The sequence below is a fragment of the Xyrauchen texanus genome, chromosome 35 (assembly GCF_025860055.1).
Source record: "Xyrauchen texanus isolate HMW12.3.18 chromosome 35, RBS_HiC_50CHRs, whole genome shotgun sequence".
Lineage (NCBI taxonomy): Eukaryota > Metazoa > Chordata > Actinopteri > Cypriniformes > Catostomidae > Xyrauchen > Xyrauchen texanus.
The window spans coordinates 22,087,100-22,114,442 of record NC_068310.1 but is presented as its reverse complement, the minus strand read 5'-3'; the positions used below and the strand labels follow the sequence as shown (position 1 = coordinate 22,114,442).

General features: G+C 38.6%; 2 protein-coding genes across 4 annotated transcripts in view; one reads left to right on the top strand and one right to left on the bottom strand.

The window, feature by feature from the left end:
- Window positions 1–10,378: 10,378 nt before the first annotated feature.
- On the top strand, window positions 10,379–16,815 carry LOC127629135 (RING finger protein 223-like). The gene is made up of 2 exons (XM_052106216.1): window positions 10,379–10,776; window positions 14,470–16,815. The coding sequence occupies exon 2, from the start codon at window positions 14,516–14,518 to the stop codon at window positions 15,161–15,163; it is 648 nt and encodes a 215-aa protein (XP_051962176.1). The 5' UTR covers window positions 10,379–10,776; window positions 14,470–14,515; the 3' UTR covers window positions 15,164–16,815.
- A 450-nt stretch (window positions 16,816–17,265) lies between these two features.
- LOC127629231 (tyrosine-protein phosphatase non-receptor type 11-like) overlaps window positions 17,266–27,343 on the bottom strand; it is a 50,663-nt gene continuing 40,585 nt past the window's right edge. For all 3 annotated transcript variants that reach the window (XM_052106368.1, XM_052106370.1, XM_052106369.1), the window contains 9 exons: window positions 27,165–27,244; window positions 26,830–26,985; window positions 25,476–25,607; window positions 25,106–25,260; window positions 24,111–24,178; window positions 23,831–23,982; window positions 23,589–23,689; window positions 21,512–21,626; window positions 17,266–19,317 (listed from right to left, as the gene is read on the bottom strand). In XM_052106368.1, the coding sequence (XP_051962328.1) occupies window positions 21,545–21,626; window positions 23,589–23,689; window positions 23,831–23,982; window positions 24,111–24,178; window positions 25,106–25,260; window positions 25,476–25,607; window positions 26,830–26,985; window positions 27,165–27,244 (926 nt within the window). In that variant the 3' untranslated portion in view covers window positions 17,266–19,317; window positions 21,512–21,544. The remainder of the gene's footprint in view (window positions 19,318–21,511; window positions 21,627–23,588; window positions 23,690–23,830; window positions 23,983–24,110; window positions 24,179–25,105; window positions 25,261–25,475; window positions 25,608–26,829; window positions 26,986–27,164; window positions 27,245–27,343) is intronic.

Sequence of the window (27,343 nt, the reverse complement as noted above, 5' to 3'; positions counted from 1 at the left end):
GGTTGAGAGGACAGACATATGATGGGGCAGCTAACATGGCAGGACACAATTCGGGCAGAAGTAAAACTAAAAAAACATCAGCCATTAGTGGTGTACACTGTGTCAATTTAGTCACACAGGCAGCCTGCATGTCTTGTCCTGTGGTTCATGACTCATTGCAGTAGGTGAACTTGGTACACTCTAATCAGTCAGGTAAATTCCGAACACTTTTTGAGAGTATAGCAAAAATGGATAAGACTTCTTGTAGAGTGCTCAGACGTCTGTGCCCTCACAGGTGGACAGTTTGCCACAAAGCCATCGATGCTATCATGAGTCAGTGCAGTCTAGAAGAAATAGCTACAGGTTCAGATACAGCAAAATAGAAATTAGGACATGTATTAAGCCAAATCTGAAGAGGCAGCAAAGAAATTGAGGAAATAGAAATGCCTCCTGTCCGAAAGCCCCATAGCAAAATCACCACGTTGAAAAAAACATTGACAATTACTGTATTTAAATATCATATAACATGTTTTGCATGCATAATGGCATACATCTAACTCTATCTTGGTGTGCACTTGCTTAACCTGCTAAAGTTTATCATATCACTGACTTAATAGTAGCAACTTAATATTATTTAATTGAAGCAACTGACCATTTATGCTTTTTCAGAACTGTACACAAACTAATGAACAGTTATTTTAAAATTGTAGTAAACAATTATTCTGTCATATTTTTCTTCGTTTTAAAACCTTCATCTCTCACTCTGTCTCCACATTGCTTGATGTGTTGCATATTAGCAATGTTGGCCAATGTATCTAACATTGTACCAAATATTTAGGCTAGAAAGTGGCATAACAGCCATGGGTGATGTATTATATGTTTGTTTCAAAGACTGAGAGTGATACCTATTAGAACACCATTGTGATAACACCATAATGAGTTGTATGTACAAGAGTGAAGTGAATTTTTATCTGAACTGTTGTGACACTACAGTACAGTCATTTTAAATAACCATTAAGTAATAAAGTCCTAATGTAGTATTTATATGCAATAAAACAAAATGGCCCATGTTAATATGATGTATCTTATGAGGTTACATGTCTCATCAGTGTGTGAAAACTGAAAAAGGAACAAACTGTTTTGCTGAACGTAACTGAAAATGGGAACAAAGTCATTTTCTTGTGGTAAACCCTCTATACTATACAGTGATCCTTACAAAGTTAAATACTGATGCCTTGCATTAAAGTAAATCAAGCTCTTTCGGAAGCTCATGTTTTTTAGATTTAAATATTGAATACACAATCATTTTGAGGCATGTTGAGAAATATATAGGGAACTGCATGGAAATGACATTTTTCATAAGGGTGTTAAATGCAGTCAATATATACATTGAGAAATATACACTTTTTCAGAGTAAAGTATGTGCTAGGGAGTATATATTTACCCTGTCAGTGTAAAATTAAACATCTTATTAGAGTTTAATGCGCACTTGCACAGAGTAATATATAATTCACATTAGAGTATATTTTTACTCTCTTGGTGTAAAATCATTAACACTATTGCAGTGTACATATTCAACACTTTTGAAAGGGTTACTTGAACACCAAGCAAGTGGGACTCTATATAAATATAGACACCAGAAAAGTGTGTGAAATTTAACACCTGTAGAGTTAAATGTACACTGGTCAATTTGCTGTGTTCCGGAGTGAAACCGTTAATTTTAAATGCTGTTAACTGGTTATTAAGTTTTGTTTCCAATCTTTTTTTCCAGAAACCTAAGGCCAAAGGGTTTTTATCACAATACATTTTTAGAAATACACCATTTCGTGTTGCCCGGAAAAATGAAATGTGCTAATACTGCTGAAACTTGCCTTATTGCCCCTTGTGGATGTCGCATTCTGTGAATGAAGAACTTTTTAACAACTCTGTATAAATACTACATATACATGCATGGTTAATCCAGATACAAGGAAAAGTATAGAATGTAAAAATTACTTTTCTCAGTTGTTTCCAAGTCTTCACTGAATTATTGATGCATTCATTTGATGCTGTCGGGTTTTGAGACTTGACTGAGAAGCAGATCAGTAATTATGTAGGTCTTGAGAAAGCCAACATACTGATATTCTATTTAAACTTATTATTATTCTTCCGAGACTAAAATTTCTGGCCCTGACTCCTCCTAGAGATTTTAACCTAACCTACATGCACCAAACTCAGCACAGACCTTCAGACTAATCTCGAACAGTGTGCTATGTCTTTTCTAGCTGATCGGAATTACGGTATTCCAGTATGGGACTACCGAAAAGGCCTCATGTCTCTTTGATTTCCATTTAAGGTATGAAAACTTTTTTCTTTAATAACTCCTTTAGAGGATTCAAGCTGCATCTTATCACTCCATCACTTTCTTTTTCTATATTTCCATCACTCCACTCTTTTTATTATTTCTTTCACTCCAATATTTAACACCCTAGCAACTGCATACACACTAGCTACCATTTAGTGCACCTAGTAACCAAACCCATTGACTGCCATTCAAAATGGCTTAGATGGATATCTCCTGATCAGAATGTCAAAGAGTCTTCAGGTTTGACACAATACACTTAGTCTAGAGAGCAGCCTTTTTAGGATCCCCTGACAACTTCCTAAAAACAGATGGACTTACCCTAGCAACCATATAGAAAAACACAGATCTCTGCACCACAAATCGTAGAGACCCTTATGAATATCACCTTGGAAACTGCCTAGCATCTAGATGGGGTTACCCTAGCAACCAAGTAACAAATCACATATCTCTGCACCAGAACAACGTAGATATTTCTGAGTTCATTCATTGGACTCAAGGTCGCAAGGAACCTTTTGATTATTAACTGCCTAGCAACTAGATGGCGTTACCTTAGCAACCAAATAACAAATCGCATATCTCTGCACCAGAACAACGTAGATATTTCTGGTTTCGTTCATTGGACTCAAGGTCGCAAGGAACCTTTTGAGTTTCACTTTGTAACTGCCTAGCAACCTGATGGGGTTACCCTAGCAATCAAGTAACAGATCATATATCACTGCAACAGAACATCGTTGAGACTTCGAGTTTCTTTCATTTGACTCAAGATAGCAAGGAGCCTTTCGAGTATTACCTTGGTAACTGCCTAGCAACCAGATGGGGTTACCCTTGCAACCAAGTAACAAATCACATATCTCTGCACCAGAACATCATAGAGACTTCTGGTTTCATTCATTGGATTCAGGGTAGCAAGGACTCTTTCGAGTTTCACCTTGGTAACTGCCTAGCTACCAGATAGTGTTACTCTAGCAACTGAAGGTAGCAAGGAGCCTTTTGAGTTTCACCTTGGTAACTGCCTAGCAACCAGATGGGGTTACCCTGGCAACCAAGTAACAAATCACATATCTCTGCACCAGAACAGTGTAGAGACTTTGATTTCCCCGTCTGTCACTCACTTCGACGTTGTGTCGAAGAAGTGGCAGTAGGGGTCTCTCTTGAGCGCCGAATATATCTCTGATCTATGAAAAAAGGCCAATGAGAAGTTGGCGGACAGAATTTGCATGTCCCACCCACGGACATACGGGTATAAAGACGGGGAAATATGTCTGTTTCATTCAGAAATTTTCTTCGGAGCCGATGGTCGTGCATGCAGCGAGCTGTGAGTCACACACACCTATTCCTCTTACCTCTGGTCGATCTGCTGTTGGATCTATGGCGCACATCAGCGGCTTTCTCCTTCTCTGCACGGCAGTGCAGTTTGCTCCTGGGCGCTTCGACAGCGCAAACTTAAAAGAGTTTAAAAGAGTGATTTTCTCTAAAAGAGCAATACACAGCGGCGTTGAACGTCCTTTTCAGGACGTATCTTTATAAAAATGCCCTTCTGCCCCTGTGTATGTTCCTGGATGCGGTAGAGTGCTCTCCGCTTCAGATGGCCACAGGTGCTGTCTCGTGTGTCTGGGCTGCGATCACACCAAGGCAGTGTTTGTGGATGGTTCCTGTTCTCACTGCGAGAACATGACCATGGCAACGATGATGTTGCGGCTTTCCTTCAACCTTTTCTTTTCCTTCCCACGGGATTGAGGATGACACGGCTGGCGATGGAGGCGATCTGGTGGTGGCAGCGGGCTCTGTTTCACCGGGTACGTCCCCACGAACCTCCCACCCATGCTCGTTGACTTCCGTCCAGGCTCGAGGCAACAGCAGCTCACCTCACAGCCAGCCTGCCTATCCACTAGAGCCCCCCCCCGAGCTGGATGAGCTCGCCGCTGCATCGGAGAGCGGTCCGGCATCTGATGTGGATGACTCGTCTGGGCTGCCGCCTTCGGGCCAGCACGCCCAGGCTGAGGCTGATGCCCAGATGTCCAACATGCTTGCCTGGGCCGCCGCCAGCGTGGGGATGATTGGTTCCTGGGGTCTGCGCGCCACTCACAGCCACGCCCCCCCAGTCTCTTTTTTCCTAGAGGTGCATGATGAGCTGACGACTGCATGGAGAGCACCCCTCTCTGCTCGTCCCAAAGCCCCTCGCTCATCTGCTCTCACTACCCTCAACGACGGAGCGGCCCACAGGTACACGGCAATTCCCCAGGTGGATAGGGCGGTTGCTTTCCACCTATGCCCCAAGAACGCCGCCACCTGGCGTGGTCACCCTGTGCTCCCCTCCAAGGAATGTAGGACAACGTCGTCATTGACCGCCAAAGCCTACAGCGCCACCGGACAGGCCGCTTCCACCCTGCATGCCATGGCCCTCCTGCAAGTCCACCAGGACAAGGCACTTAAAGATCTGCACGAGGGTAGTCCTGATCCCGATGTGCTGCAGGAACTGCGCTCAGTGTCCGACCTCGCCCTTAGGGCCATGAAGGCCACAGCGCAGTCACTCGGGCAGGCGATAGCCACTCTCGTGGTTCAGGAACGTCATCTGTGGCTGAACTTGGTCGAGATGCACGAGACACGACACGCTTCCTCGACGCGCCGGTCCCCCAGTTCGGCCTCTTCAGCAACACCGTCGAGGACTTCGCCCAGCAGTTCTCCGCGGTGAAGAAGCAGACGGAGGCCATTTCACATATCCTACACCGCCGCAACCCTGCCGCCACAGGTCAAGCCCCGTCTGCTCGCCGAGGGCATCCTCCTGTGGCTAAGAAACGTGCTGCTCTGCCTCAACCTGGGCCCAGCTCTCGGGCCCCGCGTCAAGCACCCCACAGGAAGCGCACACACTCTGCCGCCAGACCTCAACAGTCCCCTGGACGCGGACCCCCCGCCTCCAGCCATGCCAGGACTGTCCCCCGGCAGGTCGGTTCTGACGAGTCTTGAGGACGCCGTCGCTGGACCTCCTCCTCAGTCACTTACCCGCCCCCTGCCGGGTGTGCGGAGCAAGGTAAGTGCTTCAAGTTTTTTCTCAGCACCAGAGCCTTGGGACGCACTTTCACCTCCAAACGCTGTACTACCTGCTCCGCCCCGCTGCTCCGCCCCGCCGGGTACGTCAAAAATATTCGTCCCTTTTGTGCCCCTGGCACGGAGCTTGGATACGTGGCTTTCACTTCCCAACCCATATTGCTGGCTGGCCAGGACCATCCGACTCGGTTACGCAATTCAGTTTGCCAGGCCCCCGCCCCCCTTCGCGGGTGTCCGCTTTTCCGCAGTACACGGAAAACACACGACCCTTTTGCTCAAAGACGCGATAGAGCCTGTCCATCCAACCAAGATGAAGAAGGGTTTCTACAGCCCTTACTTCATCTTACCTAAGAAAGGCGGCGGCTTACGACCGATCTTGGACTTGCGAGTTTTCAACCGGGCCTTACACAAACTCCCATTCAAAATGCTCATGCAGAAACATATTTCAACTTGCGTCCGGCATCTAGATTGGTTCTCAGCAGTAGACCTGAAGGACGCTTACTTCCACGTCTCAATACTGCCTCGACATCGACCCTTCCTTCGGTCCGCGTTTGATGGCCAGGCGTATCAGTACAAGGTCCTCCCCTTCGGCATGTCCCTGTCCTCTCGCGTCTTTACGAATGTCGCAGTGGCAGCCCTTGCCCAGCTCCGAGAAGCCGGCATTCACATACTCAACTACCTCGACGACTGGCTCATCCTGGCCCACTCCCGAGAGTTACTATGCGCACACAGGGACCAGGTGCCTTAGCAGGTTGGAAAGCGTTGCCTTGTTCCCCTGTCTAGGGTAACTATAAGGGTTCCGACGACTTTATGGGGCATTGGGGAAGGGTACGTGTAGTCTGATATAGCTGTTCGTTTTGGCACTTCAAGTACCTGCCTGCTCCTGTGTCAGCAGTACATGTATACGGCTCAGCGCATGACATGATTTAAATTGAACCCCTAGTGTCGCTTCTTCGACACAACGTCGAAGTGAGTGTCAGACGGGGAACGTCTAGGTTACGTATGTAACATCCATTTCTTGATGGAGGGAATGAGACATTGTGTCCGCCCGGCCACATCGCTGAGCCGAGCCATTGTTGTGGCTGGACCATTTCCGGCTCTTCAGAAAAATCCTGAATGAAACAGATGCATTTTCTCAAGCCAACATCAAAGTTTGTCTTGACACTTTTTTATCTAGTTAAAATGATACTTGAATAAACTAGTGTATATGCTTGATGTGATTTCTCTGCTCATAAATCCACCACAAAGGAAAACATTTATGGCTTATTTTTGCTTATTTTGATGAGGCAGTTGGCTTATTCTAGGCTTGTTTTTCCAGACCAGTTTGCTTGATTCCTTGCAAGATCTGGCAACGCTGCAACTGGAATTTCACCCACCCATTTGCACAGAGTACTGTCAATTTAAAAAGAACGTAATTAACCATTCTTTTCTTTTGTTCTAACTGGATACCATTTGGAAAGGAGGCCATTTGTAACCACAATAAAAGAGTTTCTACTCAGAAATAACCAAAAATATTTTTTTGTTTTTGTTTTTAGTCCCTGGTTATGACTGTTACACCATGTATTACACAAACTCTTTTTGATTTTAATATTGACCTATAAAGAGCACTCACATTTCTTCTTGATATTACTTCCTTGTTTTAAACCGACTATCTGGAAGCAGGATGGGCAGGATGTTGCTTGCATTTGGCCTTTTACCTTTGCCCAAGACCAGTTTTGTTTTATTATTCTAACATAAATTAAGTGTTTATGGTGTTAAGTTACTATCAATGGGGAAAACTCTTCAGATCTAGAAGTATGGGACAAGATAATATGTCATAGTAGATCTTTTAATATTTATTTTGAAAAACTGTTCTGTGGATCTTTTAAATAAAAAATCATGATGTGCAAATTATGCATTTATTATTATTATTGTATTGTTTATGGTGAAGTACCTAGTTTGAGTTATATTTTATTTTTTATTATTAATTTTTTTTAGATTAAGACACCATACTTCGACATTGGAAATAAACAGAGGCAAGTTTATGGCTTTATTTGCCATGAGACACACGAAATACAGGCCAAAGTACATGTGTTAAAACATCATAACTTCCAGCTAGGTATGCCGTAAATTTATGACTTTGACCCTAACATGTTTTTTTTAAAGTGTTTAATCACCCGATTAAAACCTTTTTTTTAATACTTATAGTTTGTGTGTTTATTTGTTTGTTTCAGGTTGTAAAAATAATATATTTAGTTTTAAAATAAAGTACAACTTAACCCATGTCATAAAAAAAAAATCAAGCTACACTGGCCCCTGGGCTATAGAAAAGTCACACCAAATTTCAGTGAGGTCCTTTATGTTGATAGAAATGCTCCTTGCCTTTGTTCTTGCCTGTCCTCTGCTGTCAGGGTATCAAGGGCATCTTAAAAGACATCATGGTTGACATCCATAACTATGTGGAGTTTCCTTGTTTGTGGGTGGTGGGGTAACAGCTTTTGGTTTCACTGTTCCAGATAAGAATCAGATTAGAAACTTGAAATTTCAGTATGGACAAAAGTGAAAAGCCCCAAAAACATCATTGCATTATATAACAAAATATCAAGTGCTATATATTTTAATGTAAGAAAGCACATGCACACTTTTTTTTATAAAGAAAAATGGTGCATGCACAATATTTAAGCAACAGATTTCAAAAAATGTTTGTTAAAAAGAGTTTTAAAACATTACAACCAATGGGTGGCATCCCCTGCAGGTAGAGGTTTTCACTCTCACACTCCCATGACTTGGAAGCTGTCAAGCAACATGCTCTAGGTGTACCATTTACATGTGTGATAGATGATAAAAAAATTCTGTCATAATTTACTCACCTTCATGTTTTGCTTAGTTTTGTCCATGGAACACAAAAGGAGATGTTAGGCAGAATGTTAGGAACTGACAGCCCCAGTCACCATTTACCTTCAAAGTATGAAAACTAAGACTGTCTTTAACTCTTTCTTAGGTGATTTCAATTCAGCGAACATTTGCACAACAACCTAATGGAAATCATTCTGAGAAGGAATATGATTTTCTTGTTTTAAAATTAGTTTATGTAACTTATTACTAAAGTAAATATTTTGCTATGGTCAGAAGTGCCTTTATTTAGTCACATCAGTGTTTCACAGGTTATTGGGCAAGCATTGTTGTGTGATCATGCGAGACCTCCAGAGCAGTATCGGCCAAGCATTTTTCACATTCCTGTGGAATGAGATGCAGAGGAATGACAAGTGCTCTGAAATTGGAGAATTTGATATTGACTATTGGATGAGTTTGGATTAGCCAGCAGATTACCATCAATTTGGCTTATGCTAGGTACTTTGTTATTATTAACTGTTTCCGTCCTGGACAGGTTGATTTTGTCTAAAAGGGATAGTTCCCAAAAGTGAAATGTCTGTGATCATTTACTCACCCTCATGTTGTTCCAAATCTGTATTTATTTATTTATTTCATGGAACACAAATGGAGATCTTATGCAGAATGTTAGCCTCAGTCACAATTTACTTTCATTGTAATGGTAAAAAGATGCAACAAAAGTGAATGTGTCATATATTCTCCCTAACATCTCCTTTTATGTTCCATGGAAAATGTGTGAAATCTTCAAAAAAAAAAACATGAACTTGCATCTAGTCCCTCTTGCTCGGATAATCATGGTTTTTTATTGCCCAAGTAGTGATAAAGCAGATATGACACTACCATATTTGTGCTTGAGCTACTCTATAACCCATATTATAGTAACAGCTGTAGGTATTGTCGGTAATCGATTAACAATACTTTATCAATTTTTCAGTCTCTTCCTTATAACAATGTTGTCTAAACTAAAGTTAAAAGTTTCATGTCATAAAACTAAAGTGATACCTCAGTCATTTTATGTTTATTAATATTTAATTCTTAATCAAGGAAGAACTAAGAGTAGAAAACTTTGCAATTAAAGAGGTTCTCAACCAAAATTATGATAAGCTTGCTAAGAAGTCTACATTAATGATAATAATTAACTGAATGTACAAATTGTATTTAATACATGTAGTGACCCAAACTGCAAAGCTTTTATAAGATTATTTCATCTTTAGACATGTATTATGATAAAGTTAACATTTTCTTAGGCACTGTAAATAGCTATCTTGTAGGTTACATACTGTTATTAAACAGTGGAGTCTGATTACTTTGCAAGACTGGACTGGATCTTCATCACACACACACACACACACACACACACACACACACACACACATGTTGTGTTTCCATGTTTTATGGGGACTTTCCATAGACATAATGGTTTTTATACTGTACAAACTTTATATTCTATCCTCTAAACCTAACCCTACCCCTAAACCTAACCCTCACAGAAAACTTTCTGCATTTTTACATTTTCAAAAAACATAATTTAGTATGATTTATAAGCTGTTTTCCTCATGGGGACCGACAAAATGTCCCCACAAGGTCAAAAATTTTGGGTTTTACTATCCTTATGGGGACATTTGGTCCCCACAAAGTGATAAATACACGCTCACACATACACACACACACACACACACACACACACACACACACACACACACACACACACACACACACACACACACACAAAGATTCAAGGAAATAGTACTGTTTAAGCAAATGGTTAACATTAGATTTATTTAAAAAAAAATTAAGTTGCCAAAAATAAAATAACTTCAAGTAATGCCAAAGAAATACATTTGTTTTGCTATTTACCATCATTATACCATATACAGATTACTTAGTTCAGTTTAAATGAAAATTTGAAATGCGTAAAGACCTATTTTTAGATTGGAGTAACACTTTCAACTTCTGAACTTGGGAAAACTTTTTTGCATGCATGTGATATTGACCATAACAGTCTTGTGTGTAAAGCTAAAATCACTTATCGTAAGTCACTCTGGAGTGCCTTAAATGTTAAATGGTAAGTACGTTTTTAGGGGGAATAGGAAGTTGCATGCTTGGGAAAGACAAAACGACAGAAAAGGAGGAGGATGAACAGAGATGAAGAGAATTTAAATGTTACACTTTGAATATCCTCCTTCATCCCAGCCCTCCGCCTCCCCCCTTCTCTGGCACTCCCTCAAGGCCGTGTTATTGTTCCTGCCTATCAGTGTCATTTCCATAGCTAGTGCTGAAAGAGAGTGGATAAATTGAGGCAGATGAGAGTGGACACGAGACATAGAGGAGTGTATTGCAAGCACACCATCAGCCCACCTGTGATCAGCTGCACTTATAACAGACTCCTTTAAGGAACACATAACATTATCAAGAGGATTACTGACAGTCTCACAGCTGATAATGCATTTCAACCCGTAGAGAGACAGAGTGATGAGAAGATACAGGAATCGCTAGAAGAGGGATACACTAAACTAGTGCTCAAGTTATCAGAACAGGTAAGAGCGTATGTATTGCTTGTGCGGCACTTAAGGAAATGGGGCAACTAACTGAACTGCAGAAAAACTGGATGCGTTACTGAGCACCCAAAAGGAAGTTTACATTAACTGCCTATTGTTAGGGTGATTGTAATCTTGTTTAAGAAGATTGGAGTATGATATGTTTGAAAACTCGTGGAAAGTTTGAATATTTTCTAAAAATGTGAAATTCGAAAGCTTTGCTAATCATTGAGATTTTAAGCTGAAGTGTGTAATTTTTTTTCCATTTTAAAAAACTTGCACCTATCCCAGCAGAGAAAACTCAAGAATCAGGTCAAGAACCTTTTCAACCCTTAGTTCGGTTTGCCCCAGGAATAACAGGCATCCTTAAGTTAATGAATAACAAAGAACTGGTGCACTAATGATGGTCAAATAGTTATTTGTTGAGGAGTAGATTAAGAGGAGAGATATAGAGAGGAATAGACTACAGGTGCTCTCAAGGCCACAGCTCTGAGTCTGGGGGTCTTAAAGAGTGCTGAGAGACTGGCTGCCAGGGCACGGGCCTGTTCTCCAGGAATGCCAAAGTGAGACCAATATAATAGAGAACAAACAGGAGTATTGTACAGCACAGAGATGGAGAAAGAAACACACACACACACACACACACACACACACACACACACAGGACTGCCCTGCAGGGCTGCGTGAACAGGCCATCTGCTCCCAACCAAGCCCCTGCCTGGACCACAAAAACACTTAAAAGAGAGGATAGAGCAAACACAGTCAGACTGGATCAGTTGCAGATATTATTTGGCTAAATATGGGCTCTAAAAATGTTACTTTGTTGTTTTATATATATATATATATATATATATATATATATATATATATATATATATATATATATATATATACACAAACACACACACACACACTGGCGGCCAAAGGTTTGGAATAATGTACAGAGTTTGCTCTTTGGAAGGAAATTGGTACTTTAATTCACCAAAGTGGCATTCAGCTGATCATAAAGTATAGTCAGGACATTACTGATGTAAAAAACAGCACCATCACTATTTGAAAAAAGTAATTTCTGATCAAATCTAGACAGGCCCCATTTCCAGCAGCCAACAATCCAACACCGTATCCTTGAATAATCATGCTAAATTGCTAATTTGGTACCAGAAATGTATTTGCCATTATATCAAACACAGCTGAAAGATATTTGGTTCATTAAATGAAGCTTAACATTGTTTGTTTTGGAGTTGCCACAGTATGCAATAGACTGGCATGTCTCAAGGTCAATATTAGGTCAAAAATGGAAAGAAAAGAAACAGCTTCTTTAGAAACTCATCAACCAATCATTGTTTTGAGGAATGAAGGCTATACAATGTTTGAAATTGCCAAAAAACTGAACATACAAAGGTGTACACTACAGTCTTCAAAGACAAAGGACAACTGGCTCTAACAAAGACAGAAAGAGATGTGGAAGGTCAGATGTACAACTAAACAAGAGGATACGTACATCAGAGTCTCTAGTTTGAGAAATAGATGCCTCACATGTCCTCAGCTGACAGCTTCATTGAATTCTACCCACTCAGATAGAAGACTCAGGGGTGCAGGCCTTATGGGAAGAATTGCAAAGAAAAAGCCACTTAAAAAAAAAAAAAAAAAAAATGTTAGAGTGGTCATAGTAACACAGACATTGGACAACATAATTGGAAAAGAGTGTTATGGATCTTTACCCCATTGAGCTTTTGTGGGATCAGTTAGACTGTAAGGTGTGTGAGAAGTGCCTGACAAGACAGACACATCTATGGCAAGTGCTACAGAAAGTGTGGAGTGAAATGTCACCAGAGTATCTGGACAAACTGACCGCTAGAATGCAAAGATCTGCAAAGCTGTCATTGTTGCACATGGAGGATTTTTTGATGATAACTTTTTGAAGTAGTTTAAGAAAAATTCAAGTTGTAATAGTACATTTTCACATTATTAATGTCCTGATTATACATTGTGATCAGCTGAATGCCACTTTGTTCAATAAAAGTACCAATTTCTTTCCAAAAGCATATATATATATATACACACACAAAATATGTTGTACATTATCCATTGGTTAAGTTGGTAGATTTTGGAAAAGATATGAGGGAGAAATAATGTGTCAGTTATATCAGTAAAAATGTCTGAATATCTGCCTGAACAAGCTTTTTGGTCTATTTTGGTTTCATTAGTATAACATACCTGTACATTGTAGTTACATTTTCATACATGCATGCATTTGTCAAACATTCAAAGTGAGATACAGTGCATTCAAACTTTACATGTTATCAGTACATGCATTCTTTAGGAATTTAACCCATGTCTTTGCTGTTGCTAGCGCCATTCTCAACCAGTTGAGCTACAGAAAAAGTAATTAGTTGTAGCGGCACATTGTTAGTAAAATTCTTCACATCTCTGAATGTCAGGACCAATGGAGAGATGACTTTTAGAGAGCCTTAGTGCAGTGAAAGGGTTTCTGAAGGACAGTGGTGCTGACTTGGCAGAAACAAGGACAACAAAGCAGTCTGTGTCTTACCAACATTGTAAGCATGAGTGTTCCACATGGTCTTGACCTTTATCTAAAACTGCTGTATGCCTAAAAGCAAGGTAGCACAAGGTAAAAAACCCCAAATGACCCAAACGTCAAATAACTCAAAGACTGTTTAATCAGTTAAATAGCGCAGAAAGTCAGACAATGGCATTATGTTGACTTGAAAACTTGTCTTCTTGCTCATGCTTGTTCTGTGTACTTTTAAGTGTATGTTTACACATTCATGTCCATGCAAAGTGTGTTCTCAGTGTTGTCCATATACAAGTGATTACTGATTATACATCACCTGGCGGTAAATGTTTACTACATATACAAAGATGTGTTTTAAACTGTGCTCTAGTTTTGCTTTGCCTAAACTCCAGCCTACAGAAATCTAGGTAGTTTAACTAAACTTTTTATCAGCCTTCAGACTTTAGGTAAAACTTATTTATATGTTCAAATAATATAATCATAATATTATATGTTATAATATAGAACTTTAACCTTAAATCTTGATGCTGGGAAAAAAACTGAAATTATACAGTACATTTTACTTGATGTGACTGGTCAAATTGTTCAGCATTTTAAATAACTTTTTTAATCTATATTTTTATAACTGTTATTTAATATGTCTAAAAACTGCATTCATAATATGCTTATGATATTATATATATATATATATATATATATATATATATATATATATATATATATACTGTATATACATTAAAGAAAAAGTAGAAAATTTTTTGATATCTTGAAACAACTTAACAAATAGTTCACCCAAAAATTACAATTATGTTAACATTTACTGCAAAACCATTTAACTTTATTTCTGCTGAAGAACACAAGATAATATATTGATAATTTGATTCAGTCCTCTTCTGAAATCATTACAATGGCTGGAGACAGTGACTCACTTATATTTTAAATAAAGCACCCAAAAGTGTCGTAAAATAGTCAGTGCATTATATAAAAAATGTTCTGAAGGCATATCATCACTTTGTATGACGAACAGACCAATATTTATGTTGTTTTTCACTCTCAAATCATATCAAATAACTATGTAAATGGCATCAGTCTCCTGACCAATCATCATGATGTCAAATTGCATACCTTTAAGATAATTTCTGTCTTTCTTGTTCTAGTGAATCCACAAGAGGAAGTGACTGGTAGTCACCATATTCCTGCAAGATGGAGCCAAGCCATGTGGTCTGGCAAACCCAGGTGGTCCGACTTGATGCACAACTGGAAAGGGCAAGCTCTCATCCTGAATGTTCCATCTGCTTTAACACCTACGACAATGTCTTTAAAACACCAAAACAGCTAGATTGCACCCACACCTTCTGCCTCGAGTGTCTTTCCCGCATCATGACCACCTCCATGGACCCCCAAAACTCTAAAATATCTTGCCCATTCTGCCGCCACCCCACAACCGTCCCAAAAAAGGGCCCCCCAGCTTTGACCACCAGCGAGGAGGTGTTGTGTCGTCTGCCTGTCCACCAACAGCAGGAAGAGCCTGTGTGGTTGGATGGGGATAGGCTGTGCTATCAGCAATCAATAGACATGCCAGGCATGCCGGCCTTCTGTATCTGCATCGACATCGGGGCCAATGTACATGGTGCTGTTTCTTCTACCCAGTCTCGACCAAGACTTAGGTTGCTGGATCAGCTTATGGACTGGAAACGGTTGGTGATCTTCATCGTCCTCATGGTGCTGCTCATAGTGATCTTTCTGTGGCCCCTGCAGTGCATTGTCACAACTGGCACCATGCGTTGTGCACCCCAGCACCCACAGCCACATACTACCATAGCATCATACACATTGGTGCCAAAAGTGTAAGATACACACATATCTACTATATATTACTTAAAAACTGGAACTCTATACATATCCATCACAGAAAAAGTGGAATAAATCAGATCTAGATTGCTGTTGGACTTTCAAAGATAAGAATTTGCAAAGATCTGTGTGTGAAAACACCTTGTGAAGCCTGTTGGGTGCCAAGTGAGATGCAGGGGGCAACCAAGCTGGGGTATATGAAAGCTAATTATTGAATAAATCAATTTGTGATCCATTAATTCTTCATAGAATACATAAAGATCTGATCCAGTGACTCAAACAGCAACTAATAATATGGATTAAAAAAGGAACATGCTAGTTACCAAAATGAGCAACTTGAAGATATGGTTATTTGCATCAATGAGGAAAAGAAATTGTGTTTAGCAATTGTGACAAGTCATTCTATAAGTGTAAAAGTGTCAAAGACCTGACCATTGTATATGACAAAACTGACTGACCGACTGCACTGATCAAAACAGCTTTTTTTTAAAGGAATGTTCCTGGTTCAACACAAGCTCAATCAACAGCATTTACACTATTATGTTGTAACATTATCTGTGTAAAGTTAGATCCAGTACTGGCATTACTGGCTATTGGATTTAACTTTACACAGATAAGTTAAGCATGTTAGTGTAACGGTTACCCTGTCTTGTCTCACTGTTGCCCTTTGTTTGTAATTTTGTCACTTTTGTTATTCCTTAGTTTTCACTTTTGTCACCCTTGTACCTCCATAGTCTTGTTTTCCCTCGTGTTCACTGTTCATTGTTTTCACCTGCGCTTGTTAATTTGCCTTTGGTTTCTGTTAATCACCTTGTCACCTAGTTTGTGTTCTGTTTGTTCATTGGCCCCTTTTTCCCATGTTTTTGTATTTATATCCTGGTTTTTGGTTTAGTCCTTGTCTGTTGTTGAATGCTGTTGTACGTAGTTTGTGCTTGCTCCCATGCCTGTGTTTTGTTTTCATTTGCCCATCGTGGTAGTTTTTGTATTGTTTGGTCAAAAAAAACGAACAGAGTCTCAGATTCTTTTCTCATGCGGGTTTTTTCCGTTTTTATTCACCTCCTAGTTTTCTTACCACATATTTCACCCACTGCCCCCTAGAGCATATATTCAGGAACTCCCTAACATATATGGGAATTACAAATAGATATTCAAACTTGAATATTACAGTTTTGTTTATTCATGCCTGTTTGTTTCCTTTAATCAATAAACCCGCATTTGGATCCTCATCCCTTGTCTGACTCCGACCTCATTCGTTACAGTTAGCATGTATAATGTTTATACCTTGCAGCTGGCTTTTGAAATGTGGCTGGACCATTCACTTCTATTATATATTCCATACCGTAATTGTAATGTTTGCTAGTAAAACATTTAGTAAATAAAACATTACGGTAATCGACATTATGCCACAAATGCTGTCAATTGAGCTTAACTTCTATTGAATCTGGAACATTCCTTTAAAAATGGTTAACTAGATCCCATACACCTAAATTTGTAAAGATGTTTTATACAAATTTTTGGTAACAGTTTATTGACAGCAGTCAAAAGTAATCAATAGAAAACGGAACATTTCCAACATTTGTATATACGTATTGCGCTTAATTGTATTGCATTCCGAATTGTGTTTTTTGTTTACAAAAAATAAACATCTGTTGCTGCAATATCGGGAAGGAAGTTATAAAGTTTAAGGATTGGTGTCATGGAATTTTCAAATTTAATTGGTGCAATCTTAACAATATCAGTCATAACTCAGGTTGACCGACAAAAGCGGAGAATAACAAACAGGTTCATGCTGCCTTAATTTATCACTTCCTGCTCGAGGGCGGTTAAGAGTACACGCCTCAGAAAATCTGCCTGAAACCTAAACCCCAACCTCCAGCGGTGGGCTCTGAGAACATGCTCACACCAACGTTCCAGCCTGAATGGCTGTTTTAAATCACTGGGTAAATTATTGGCTTCCTACTTCCAGGGTGTTTTATGAGGAAAATATAAAGTTGTTTATCATTAAACCTTAAACGTTAAATGGTAACAGAGAAGGAAGGAAAGGATATATTTTCCGTATTTGAAGAACGGTTACTGTTTGCAACAAGGTGAATGTAGTAGAAGACAAAATTAGGCGAATTTTTTCAGTGTACACTTTTATTTAATATCAAATATTTTATCATCATTAGAGATGCAGTCATTACATCAGCTGTATTTGCCAGGGCAGAAGGCATTTTAGGCTGAACCAGTGCAAGAGGGAACACAGTCTTTACCACACAAGGACAGTCGGCACAACACTATTCAGATCAAACCTATTGATCACCACCAGAAAAAAACTGAAATTAAAAAAGACCCACCAACATAGTATTCAAGTAAATGTAAAGAGAAGACTTTAAAATTGTGATAAAGCTAGCAAATTGCTTCATAACGGTCAATATTTGTATAATAATTACAATCATAAAAATAATAATAGTTAAAGCATTCTAAAACAATTTGTAGAATTTAGCTGTGAATATTTCCATTCATGTATTAACAAACAACTGAAATGTACAACTGACACCAGATCAATAATTGAGCAAAAACAGGAAAAAGGAACAACAGATATTTAACACAAAATACCACGATGATGGCAAACACCAAAAACTTAAAATATATGTTGTATATTCTGAACATCGAACTTTCTGCCATATACACAACCTTGCAGCAAAGATTCAAAATAAATGTCAAGTACTGAAGTCTACATATCTCACACTCAAAATATTGACCCCTTACTCTTTTTAACAAAGGAAAAGAGAAAATTCAAACCAAATGAAACAGTAAGATCATAAAAACAGCATCCAAGCTTTCAAGGATAATACACACACACACGATCAGGTACACACACACGATCAGGTACGTAAATCGCAGATTAGAATGTATTCAGTCTTCAGTCAAAAGCAGTACATTCATATGTTACTTGCACTGTAAAAATGCTCTTATACAGCTTAAAACAGATTTAACATGTATTATCATAAGTGATTTTAATAAGCAGTGATAAACATTGCTTTTACACTTCCCAGAGATCTATAAAACATAAAAACTTCTCCATACATCTTGTCCTTTCAAATACAGCCATCCACTCAAAAACAGACCCAATCCACCTCGACTCGAACCACATTCCAGAACTCTTCTGCTCGTGACAACACAAAACCAGTCATGTGGCCATCAACAATAATGCCACTTTCACATTCAGATGCTGTGATTAATCATACACATCATGCCCTTGTTTTTTTGTTTGTTTTTATAAGCCAACACACGTCCAGCCAAACTCATCTGCAGCATTCTGACATCTTGTGACATCCCCAAAGACGCTGACCTAAACCAATAATAGCCACGTCTGGATTAAGCCTTTTAAATTACTGGATTAAGAATTTTCATTAGCTCGGCGGTAACACTCAATAAAACAGCATCAAAGCAGAAGATTTTACAGACATGATGCACAGGCTGCTAATTGGCACATACTGTATAAATCCTATCACACTGTACCAAATCAGTCTGTTTGAAACAACTAATGACTAGGAATCCGATTCACTGGTCACACATTGACCAGCCTCTCAGAGCAACCATCACTCCAGCTTACATCACCTCCAAAGAAAAGGGGTGATTCCTGAGGGGTAGCACAGGTGGTGTAGATCTGTTCTTCTTACATCACCAAGCCACGAGCATCACTCAACACAGTGCTAATGACTGGTACTCGTGCGATACTGAGTGATCTAGAAAAGGTCTTTGGTTACAGTAGACCACATCCAGTAGACAAAGCAAGGTCTGGAAACATAGAGCATGTGGAAAGAGTGTAGCTTCATCTAAGTTATGTCACCGAGTGTAAATATGAATATTTAATATATTTCAGACATATACAAATGTAGATTAGTGCAGTGATTATTATACAACAAGGGGGAAGAGAAAGCACCAAGTCAAACATCCTCCTCTCTGTAGGAGCAGTTTCGGCTGCAGATCAGGCACTTGGTTTTGGAGTGTGAGCTTTTCAGACTCGGCTGAGAGGGGAGGCAGGAGAAAAAGAGAGGAGATGTGGAGATCTCTGTGGAATCTCCAGCTTGAAGCGTACAGTAGGTGCTGCCAGTCCCCTTCAGAGTTGCTCCATGGTCAGGTGCTTCTACAGCGCACCTCTGTTCGAACTGCAAAGCAAAGAACAAGAACACGACAATTTAGAATTAATTTCATCAGATCCAAATTGGATCCATTAGTTCAAGCAGTCTAGGCAATATTTGGTATATCTCCATCGGTTGCTATAGAAAGGCTTCAGCTAACTGCCAAGTGAGTTTCTTCTACAGTACCAAAGCTGATAGCAGCAAGCTGTCAGAATGGAAAAAGAACATTTTGCCTATCATGTCTATCATGGTTTCTTATAGTGCATGAGATAACAAAGGACAGAGGAGGCATTCAGGAATGTATACTGTAAATGTGTTTCCATCGCAGTTTAAGCACATTTCGGCTTTTTGAATAAGAAAAGTATCCACCTCAAGTGAGCACAAGAGTTTTATGTACATTTTGGACATTTAATTTGATCTTTCCATCCAGCATTTTGTATGCAAAATCCCAAAATTTGCATAAAAATATGTGGATGGAAACCCAACTTGTGTGAACAAAGCTTTTGAATGTAATCTGAATTACAAGACTCTAACGATGAGACAATTCTTAATTCTATGAATTTACACAATTTAACAGAAGAAATACAAAATCTATAAGTGCTTTTCCACCATCGGGCCAAATGGTTCTGAGCACAGTAAGTAGCGGCTCCTGTCGCATTTCCACTTAAGCATGGTTCGGTACGAGATGATTACAAACCATTCTTGGCCTGGATTTTTCTGCACATTTAAATGATAGTTCACCCAAAAATGTAAATTCTCTTATCATTTACTCAACCTCATAACATCCCAGATCTATATGACTTTCCTTCTGCTGCAGAACACAAACAAAGATTTTTAGAAGAATATTTCAGCTCTGTAGGTCCTCACAATGCAAATAAATGGTGATCAGACCAAAAATCACATCAAGTGTTTAAATCCATATCTTCAGAAACAATATAATGGGTGTGGGTGATAAATAGATACAAATTTAAATCCTTTTTTATTTTATTTACTCTAAATCTCCACTTTCACTTTTACATCTAAAAGTCACATGTGGTGCCGGTTTAGTTTCAATTTCAAATCAGAAAGTTAAAGTTCAAGTAGTGATTTAGAGTAAAAAATACTTAAACAATGTTTGTTTCTCAACTTATATTGCTTCTGAAGATTTGGATTTAAACACTGGAGTCATATGGATTACTTTTACGTTTCTTGCAGCTACAAAATTCTGGTCACCATTCATTTGCATTGTATGGACCTACAGAGCTAAAATGTTTTTCTAAAAAGTTTTTGTTCTGAGAAGAATTTTCATTTTTGGGTGAACTATCCCTTGCCTAGTCAGTCCATTCTAATCCTGATTTCACAGCATCACTGTAAAAAAAAAAGAAACCATAACCGTGTCAACAAGCCACAGATTGGTTCGGAACAGCACGGTTCCGCAACAAGAACTGTTCCACCTGATAGTGGAGGAGTGCCTTGTATAATCAATACTTCTTCAAATAAACAGCAGTCATCTGTGGATGGGACACAAGTTGTCAATCACCATAAAATGTTAAAAAACCAAGAAGCTGTTATCCAAAACAGCGAATATTTAGAGCGGTCAACTTTTAAAACCCTCCAGAAGTTGTGCATATTCTTTGAAGTATGTGTTGTTTTCAAGGCTATCTAGCAAAGACTGCCATTATGTAAGATTATCCTTCTGCAGCTTTGTATCACTGAAAGGATGCTTGAGGGCTTGACAAAGACCCAACTCCTACCCTCCATCTGTTCCTCTCTTTCTTTTTCTCACTTGTTCTGTTTCTACCTCTACTTTTACAGCCTTTGTGCAGGTGTTTCCATGTAAGCGTGATACCAATTGTATGTGTGTGTGTGTGTGTGTGTGTGTGTGTGTGTGTATGGCAACAGCATCACAAATCAACTTTTTTATTAAGGGGCAATATTTGCCCCCTTGAATTAATTTTCAGGGGCATTTTAAACTTTTAGAATCTTTTTTCAATATAAAATATGTAATGTGTCATAATGTTATACTTCAATTGAAATCAATTAATTGGTTAGGTATAAAGTCAAGCATATCTAGATGCCTTAGAATAGCATGTAATATGAATTTAATTGTAGATAACTGATGAATAGAGGAATTTACTTTAGGGATTTTTGGTAAATGCATTTGAAATATCTGAGACATTTTGCTACTTTCAGTTTCTGACCATGGGCTGATGCAGTGTGTGGGAAGGGGTGGGAAACATACTTTCAGAGCTTCTAAGACAGCAGCCCACATGGCTTATCTCCGGGTGTTACCACATGCAGAGCCCTTTGGATTCTTGATGTTTACATTTTCATACACACCAGAGTCATCGTTCGTTCTGTGGAAGAGTTGAAAAGTGCGTTTAAACTCTCAGACATTATAATAAAATAATACAGAGGAATGACTAGAAATATTTTCCACTTACAGGGGGAAAAATGTATGTTACAAAATAGAAACTGTGGCACAGTAACAACCACATTTTATGGCTTGAAGGTAAAAAAATAAATGCATAAAGCTGCACTACTGTGTTTACTTTTATTTATAACTGAGTGAGTCACAACAGTGTCAGAACCCTTTTGACGGAAAATGATTCACTTAGCAACAAATCAGCTCAGAATTGAGGAAGTGTAAGAGATTTACCTGAAGAAAGAAACTAATTCACAGTTTTCCAGTAATATCAGCATGTGGGTCATATTGTATATTGAAAGTGTGTATGTGTAAGGTTTTCTTAGCGGATATGTGGGGACAAATGTATCTACAGCTAATTCAACTGGAATAAATAAGTTAGCTAATTCAACTGTAAAAGATTATTCATAAATTAAGTAAAGGTTTATTTTTTATTCTAAAAATGCAATATATATATATACATATTCTCTAATAATTTACTCAACCTCATGCCATACAAGATGTGTTTGATGTTCTCTCTTCTGCAGAACACAAATTTAGATTTTTAGATATTTCAGCTCTGTACAATGCAAGTGAATGGGTGCCAAATTTTTGACACTCCAAAAAGCACATGCGTCCTCATAAAAGTAATCCATACGACTCCAGTGTTATAATCCATATATTTAGAAGTAATATGATAGGTATGGGTGACAAACAGATAAATATTAAGTCCTTTTTGCAAAGAAATTCTTCAGGGGGTGGTATGCATGAAGAATGTGAATCACAAAAACACAAGAAGAAGAATGTGAAAGTGATCTGTTTCTCACACACCACCTATCATATCGCTTCTGAATACATTGATTTAATCACTGCAGTCTTATGGATTACTTTTAAGTGGACTTATTTGACAAGCTCCTCTGATTTTAGCTTCAAAATTGTGGTATCCATTTACTTACATTGTATGGACCAAAAGAGCTGAGAAATACTTCTAAAAATCAGCATTTGAAAGAAAGAAATACACATCTGGAATGGCTTGAAGGTGAGTAAATGATGAGAGAATCTTTTTTTTTTTTTGGGTGAACTATTCCTTTAAATATGTGTTTTTGAAAATTAAGAGTAGCGTTAGATCAGGCAGGTCACATGAGTCCCTATTGTAAACAGCTGACACTTGGCTGTTAATGATGTCTACCAATACAGTTCAGACGCTTATCAGAGCTGTTCTACTTAAGTCCTCCATTTACATGCAATGCCTTAGCTGCCTTTCCATTGCATGGATGCAAGCTGCACTTGACCCCCTCCTCCATCCCCAGGTCCACTTCTTGGATGGCAGCTTTGCTTTTTAGTTTTATTCTACATCTGTCTTGTTCTTCTGTGCTCTAAGACTACAATTGATTGCCAGTTTGAAATTCCTGTCTTCAATGTGTTATTGCACCTTATTCTTGAATTACAAACCGATCAGTTTTTGTATTTTTTTAAGTGTACATTTAATCTATTATGCAATGAAGGATTGTATTATGTTGCATTATTGGGAGGTTTATTTTTTTTTTACAATATTGTAATATTTCTGCTGGATCTGTACTGTTACCCCTGGGGGATTGTGCTGCACTCAATGCTCTGTCCATGCGTGGCTGTGTGGACAGGTGGACAGTTTGCCCAAAACAGAACCATATTGCCAACACCAACAGATGCTTCATCACTAAGCCAATAAATACTCTTACAAGTATTCAGGTCAATTCATTTGACATGAGTGGTCCTGACTGAAATTATTTTAAGGTTTTCTTTTAGGGTATAGTCTATCTATAGTGATTATAATTAGATGTTTTATATAAAAATAATAGAATTCTATGGTATGTCCTCATTTACATAGCTAAGTAAACTTATGTTTTTGTGTGTATGATAGGAAACCAGCACTTACACAGATGAAGTACGAGATGAGCTCGTATTTGGCTTGGCTCTGGAATTTGTCATCTGTGGGTATTTGATGTTAGAGTATTCTCTCTCCTTTGTTTTGTTCCTCTAAAAAGGTCAAAAACAAGATATACCAAATAGTCACATTTAACCTGATAGATGGAAGTGATGGATCCAAATAAGCCTTCCATCAGTTAGTTACTTGAATTATGGATGCCAAAAAGCATTTGAAATGAAGTGTGTAAGTACCTGCTCCTCTTCTAGTCTCTTCTGAGCAGTGTCGATGTATTGCTGAACAGCCATGTATATGAACTTGTACTGGGCTTCAGTCTGCACCATACCGGATCGCTGCTGGCGCACTCTCTGAATGGTCTTTGGAATGTCAATGTCACAATCCAACCCTTCACAAGGAGATGAAATGACAACAAGAGACTAACTATCTAAAGGCGGTTTGTAACATTTTATAATTATTAGGCTGAACATTTTTTAACTGATATTGAAATAATAATAATAGTGCAGAAAAGGTTACCTTGTCTGTTTATGATGTCAATAAGTATGTCAATCACAATAATTGTGCCAGTTCTTCCAATCCCTGCACTGGGATGTCCATGAAAAATGGAAGTTTAGAATCCAGAGGACAAAAGGAGGAAATTATTTAGTTTTACAAAACACGTTGACCAAATAATTCACTGACATCATACAGCTCTCAAGAAGTTAAAGTCAATAATGCTATTAGCAGTTAAGATAAAGAGTGGATCATGCCTAGTGATCTCTCTCACACTCACACTCACACACAAACACACACACACACGTTGGTGCAGCTATCCATATGAGGACTCTCCACAGACCTAATGATATTTATACTGTACGAATTCTATCCCCAAACCCTAACTCTAAACCTAATCCTCACAAAAACTTTCTGCAAATGTAAAAAAAAAAAAAAAAAAAAAAGTCAAACTGCCCAAAACCACACACACACACACACGCACACACACACATGTTGTGTTTCCATGTTTTATGGGGACTTTCCATAGACATAATGGTTTTTATACTGTACAAACTTTATATTCTATCCCCTAAACCTAACCCTATCCCTAAACCTAACCCTCACAGAAAACATTCTGCATTTTTACCTTTTCAAAAAACATAATTTAGTATGATTTATAAGCTGTTTTCCTCATGGGGACCGACAAAATGTCCCCACAAGATCAAAAATTTTGGGTTTTACTATCCTTATGGGGACATTTGGTCCCCACAAAGTGATAAATACACGCTCACACACACACACACACACACACACACACACACACACACACACACACACACACACACAATTTACTCACCCTCAAACCAATATATTAGCCTCAGTCACAATTCACCTTTATACAATGAAAAAATATGCAATGAAAGTGTTCCACAAAAGGAAGAAAGTCATACAGGTTTGTAACAACGTGAGGGTGAGTAAATTATCACAGAATACTTCATTTTTGGGTGAACTAGCCCTTTCAGTGTGGTGTGCAGTACCTGCAGTGAACCACTATGGGTCCACTCTCAGCAATGGCACTCTGAGTCCTGTTTACTTGCTCCAGGAAGCTAAGAACCCCTCCAGGTTCATTGGGAACACCGTGATCAGGCCAGCTCAGGTACTGGTAGTGCCAGATAAACCTGGGTGGCTCTCTCTTGGATTAAAAGAAATACATCAGGTTGATGTAATATAAAAGAAAGACATAAAAAGAAGACCATTAAAACTGAATTTGAACAAAACAACAGAACATATTACATGTTTGGCGTCACTAAATTAGTTTAGAGGATTCTCTACAAGCTGCTACTTTAAACAAAGAGGTCAAAGGTTGTGTTTGCCCTCTTGTACTGTCATCTCTCGTGACGATCTTACCCTGTCAAGACGTGTAACCTCCAGCTCTCGCCGTATGTAGTCCTGAGCTGTATGTTCCTCAGTGTTCTTCACACACACCTTCCCAAACTCCTTAGTGGAATTTAAGTCCGGCCAGTACCGCACACACTTATTCTGTGGATAGATGTGAAATTAGATTTCAGCTCCAAAACGACTTTAGTTTCATATTTAGTTACATTTTTAATAGCATGTTTTTGACTGATAAGATCGTTTTAAATGTGATAGATGGACCAATCTTAATACTGCATTGTATTTTGATACAGATATTGTATTGAGAGGATCAATCCTAACATTAAAATGTTGATCCTTTTAAAACTATTGTTTTATTATTCATTTAGGATTAAAATTCATTACTGAGCCTCAAAATGAAAAATAAACTGAAAATGACCAGTATTAGCTAAATAAGCTAACTGTGACATTCATTATTATGGGTTGGTGTGATATTTATTATAATATTATTTAAATTAAAAGTTGTTTAAAACATGATAATGTTCTGTAATAATTAATAAACAAATAACGAAGTCTGACAATTTGCAGTTCAGGCATATTAAATGTTAAAAAAATATTACTTTCAACTATGAGGTTACAGGGATGGTTCACCCAAAAATGTAAATGATCTCATCATTTACTCACCCTCATGCCATCCCAGATGTGTATGACTTTCTTTCTTCAGCTGAACACAAACAATGATTTCTAGAAAAATATCTCAGCTCCATACAATCCAAGTGAATGGTGGCCAAACGTGTGAAGCTCCAAAATCCATATAAAGGCAGCATAAAAGTAATCCATATGACTCCAGTGGTTTAATCCATGTCTTCTGATGTGATATGATAGGTGTGGGTGAGAAACATATTCTACACTTCAGAAGAATTTACATTCTTCAATAATATCACAACTTACTGGCTTGGGCTGGTCAAAAAAATATTGATTTATAGTAATAAGGACTAAAATATTGTTTTGTTTCTCACCCACACCTATCATGTCTTCTGAAGATATGGATTTAACCACTGGAGTCATATGGATTATTTTTGTTCTGCTTTAAAGCACTTTTTGGAGCTTCAAATTTCAGGTCACCATTTACTTGCATTGTGAGGACCTACAGAGCTGAAATATTCTTCTAAAAATCTACATTTGTATTCTGCAGAAGAAAGTCAAACACATCTGGGATGGCATGAGAGTGAGTAAATGATGAGAGAATTTGCATTTCGAAAGTCAGTAGAGTGTCACAACATTTTATAATTCTGTGCTATAAAGTTACTGATTATTGCAAAGGGTATTGTGTGATCTACACTTTACATTAACAATGGAATATTGTTCTCTCAGGGCAGGACCTTACCCGCCCTCTCTCCATCTCCTTGGTCGTCATGACAATAACATGAGTGTTTTCCTGGTACACCATTTTCCAGAAGTCTAAGACAGTGTTCTGAAGGCAACCCTGAGTGGCGATAAACACTTTACCCTCATCCACATGACGACCTTCTTCGTGCATGCTCTAAATAAAAAATAGATCAATAAAAAAAAAAATCAATATGGAGACTACTCAAGATTATAAAGAACATACAATGCATTCAAATATTTATCACAATTCTAGTAAAACAAAAATGACATTCTGCATAACATTGACAGAAATATGTAAGCATTATGAGTGATGGGGTTGGTGGGTGGACTTACTCGAATGTAGTTGGCATTGATGTAATCAGAGCCAGGCACGTCAAGATCCACCTCCTTGATCTGCACTCGAGTGGTGTCAACTGCAACACATAAAATGATGATCAGAGCAATACTAAGAGCACTGAAGAGCACTTCTTCCATTTAAAGACTTCAGACTATGAACAACACAAAACAGTTAC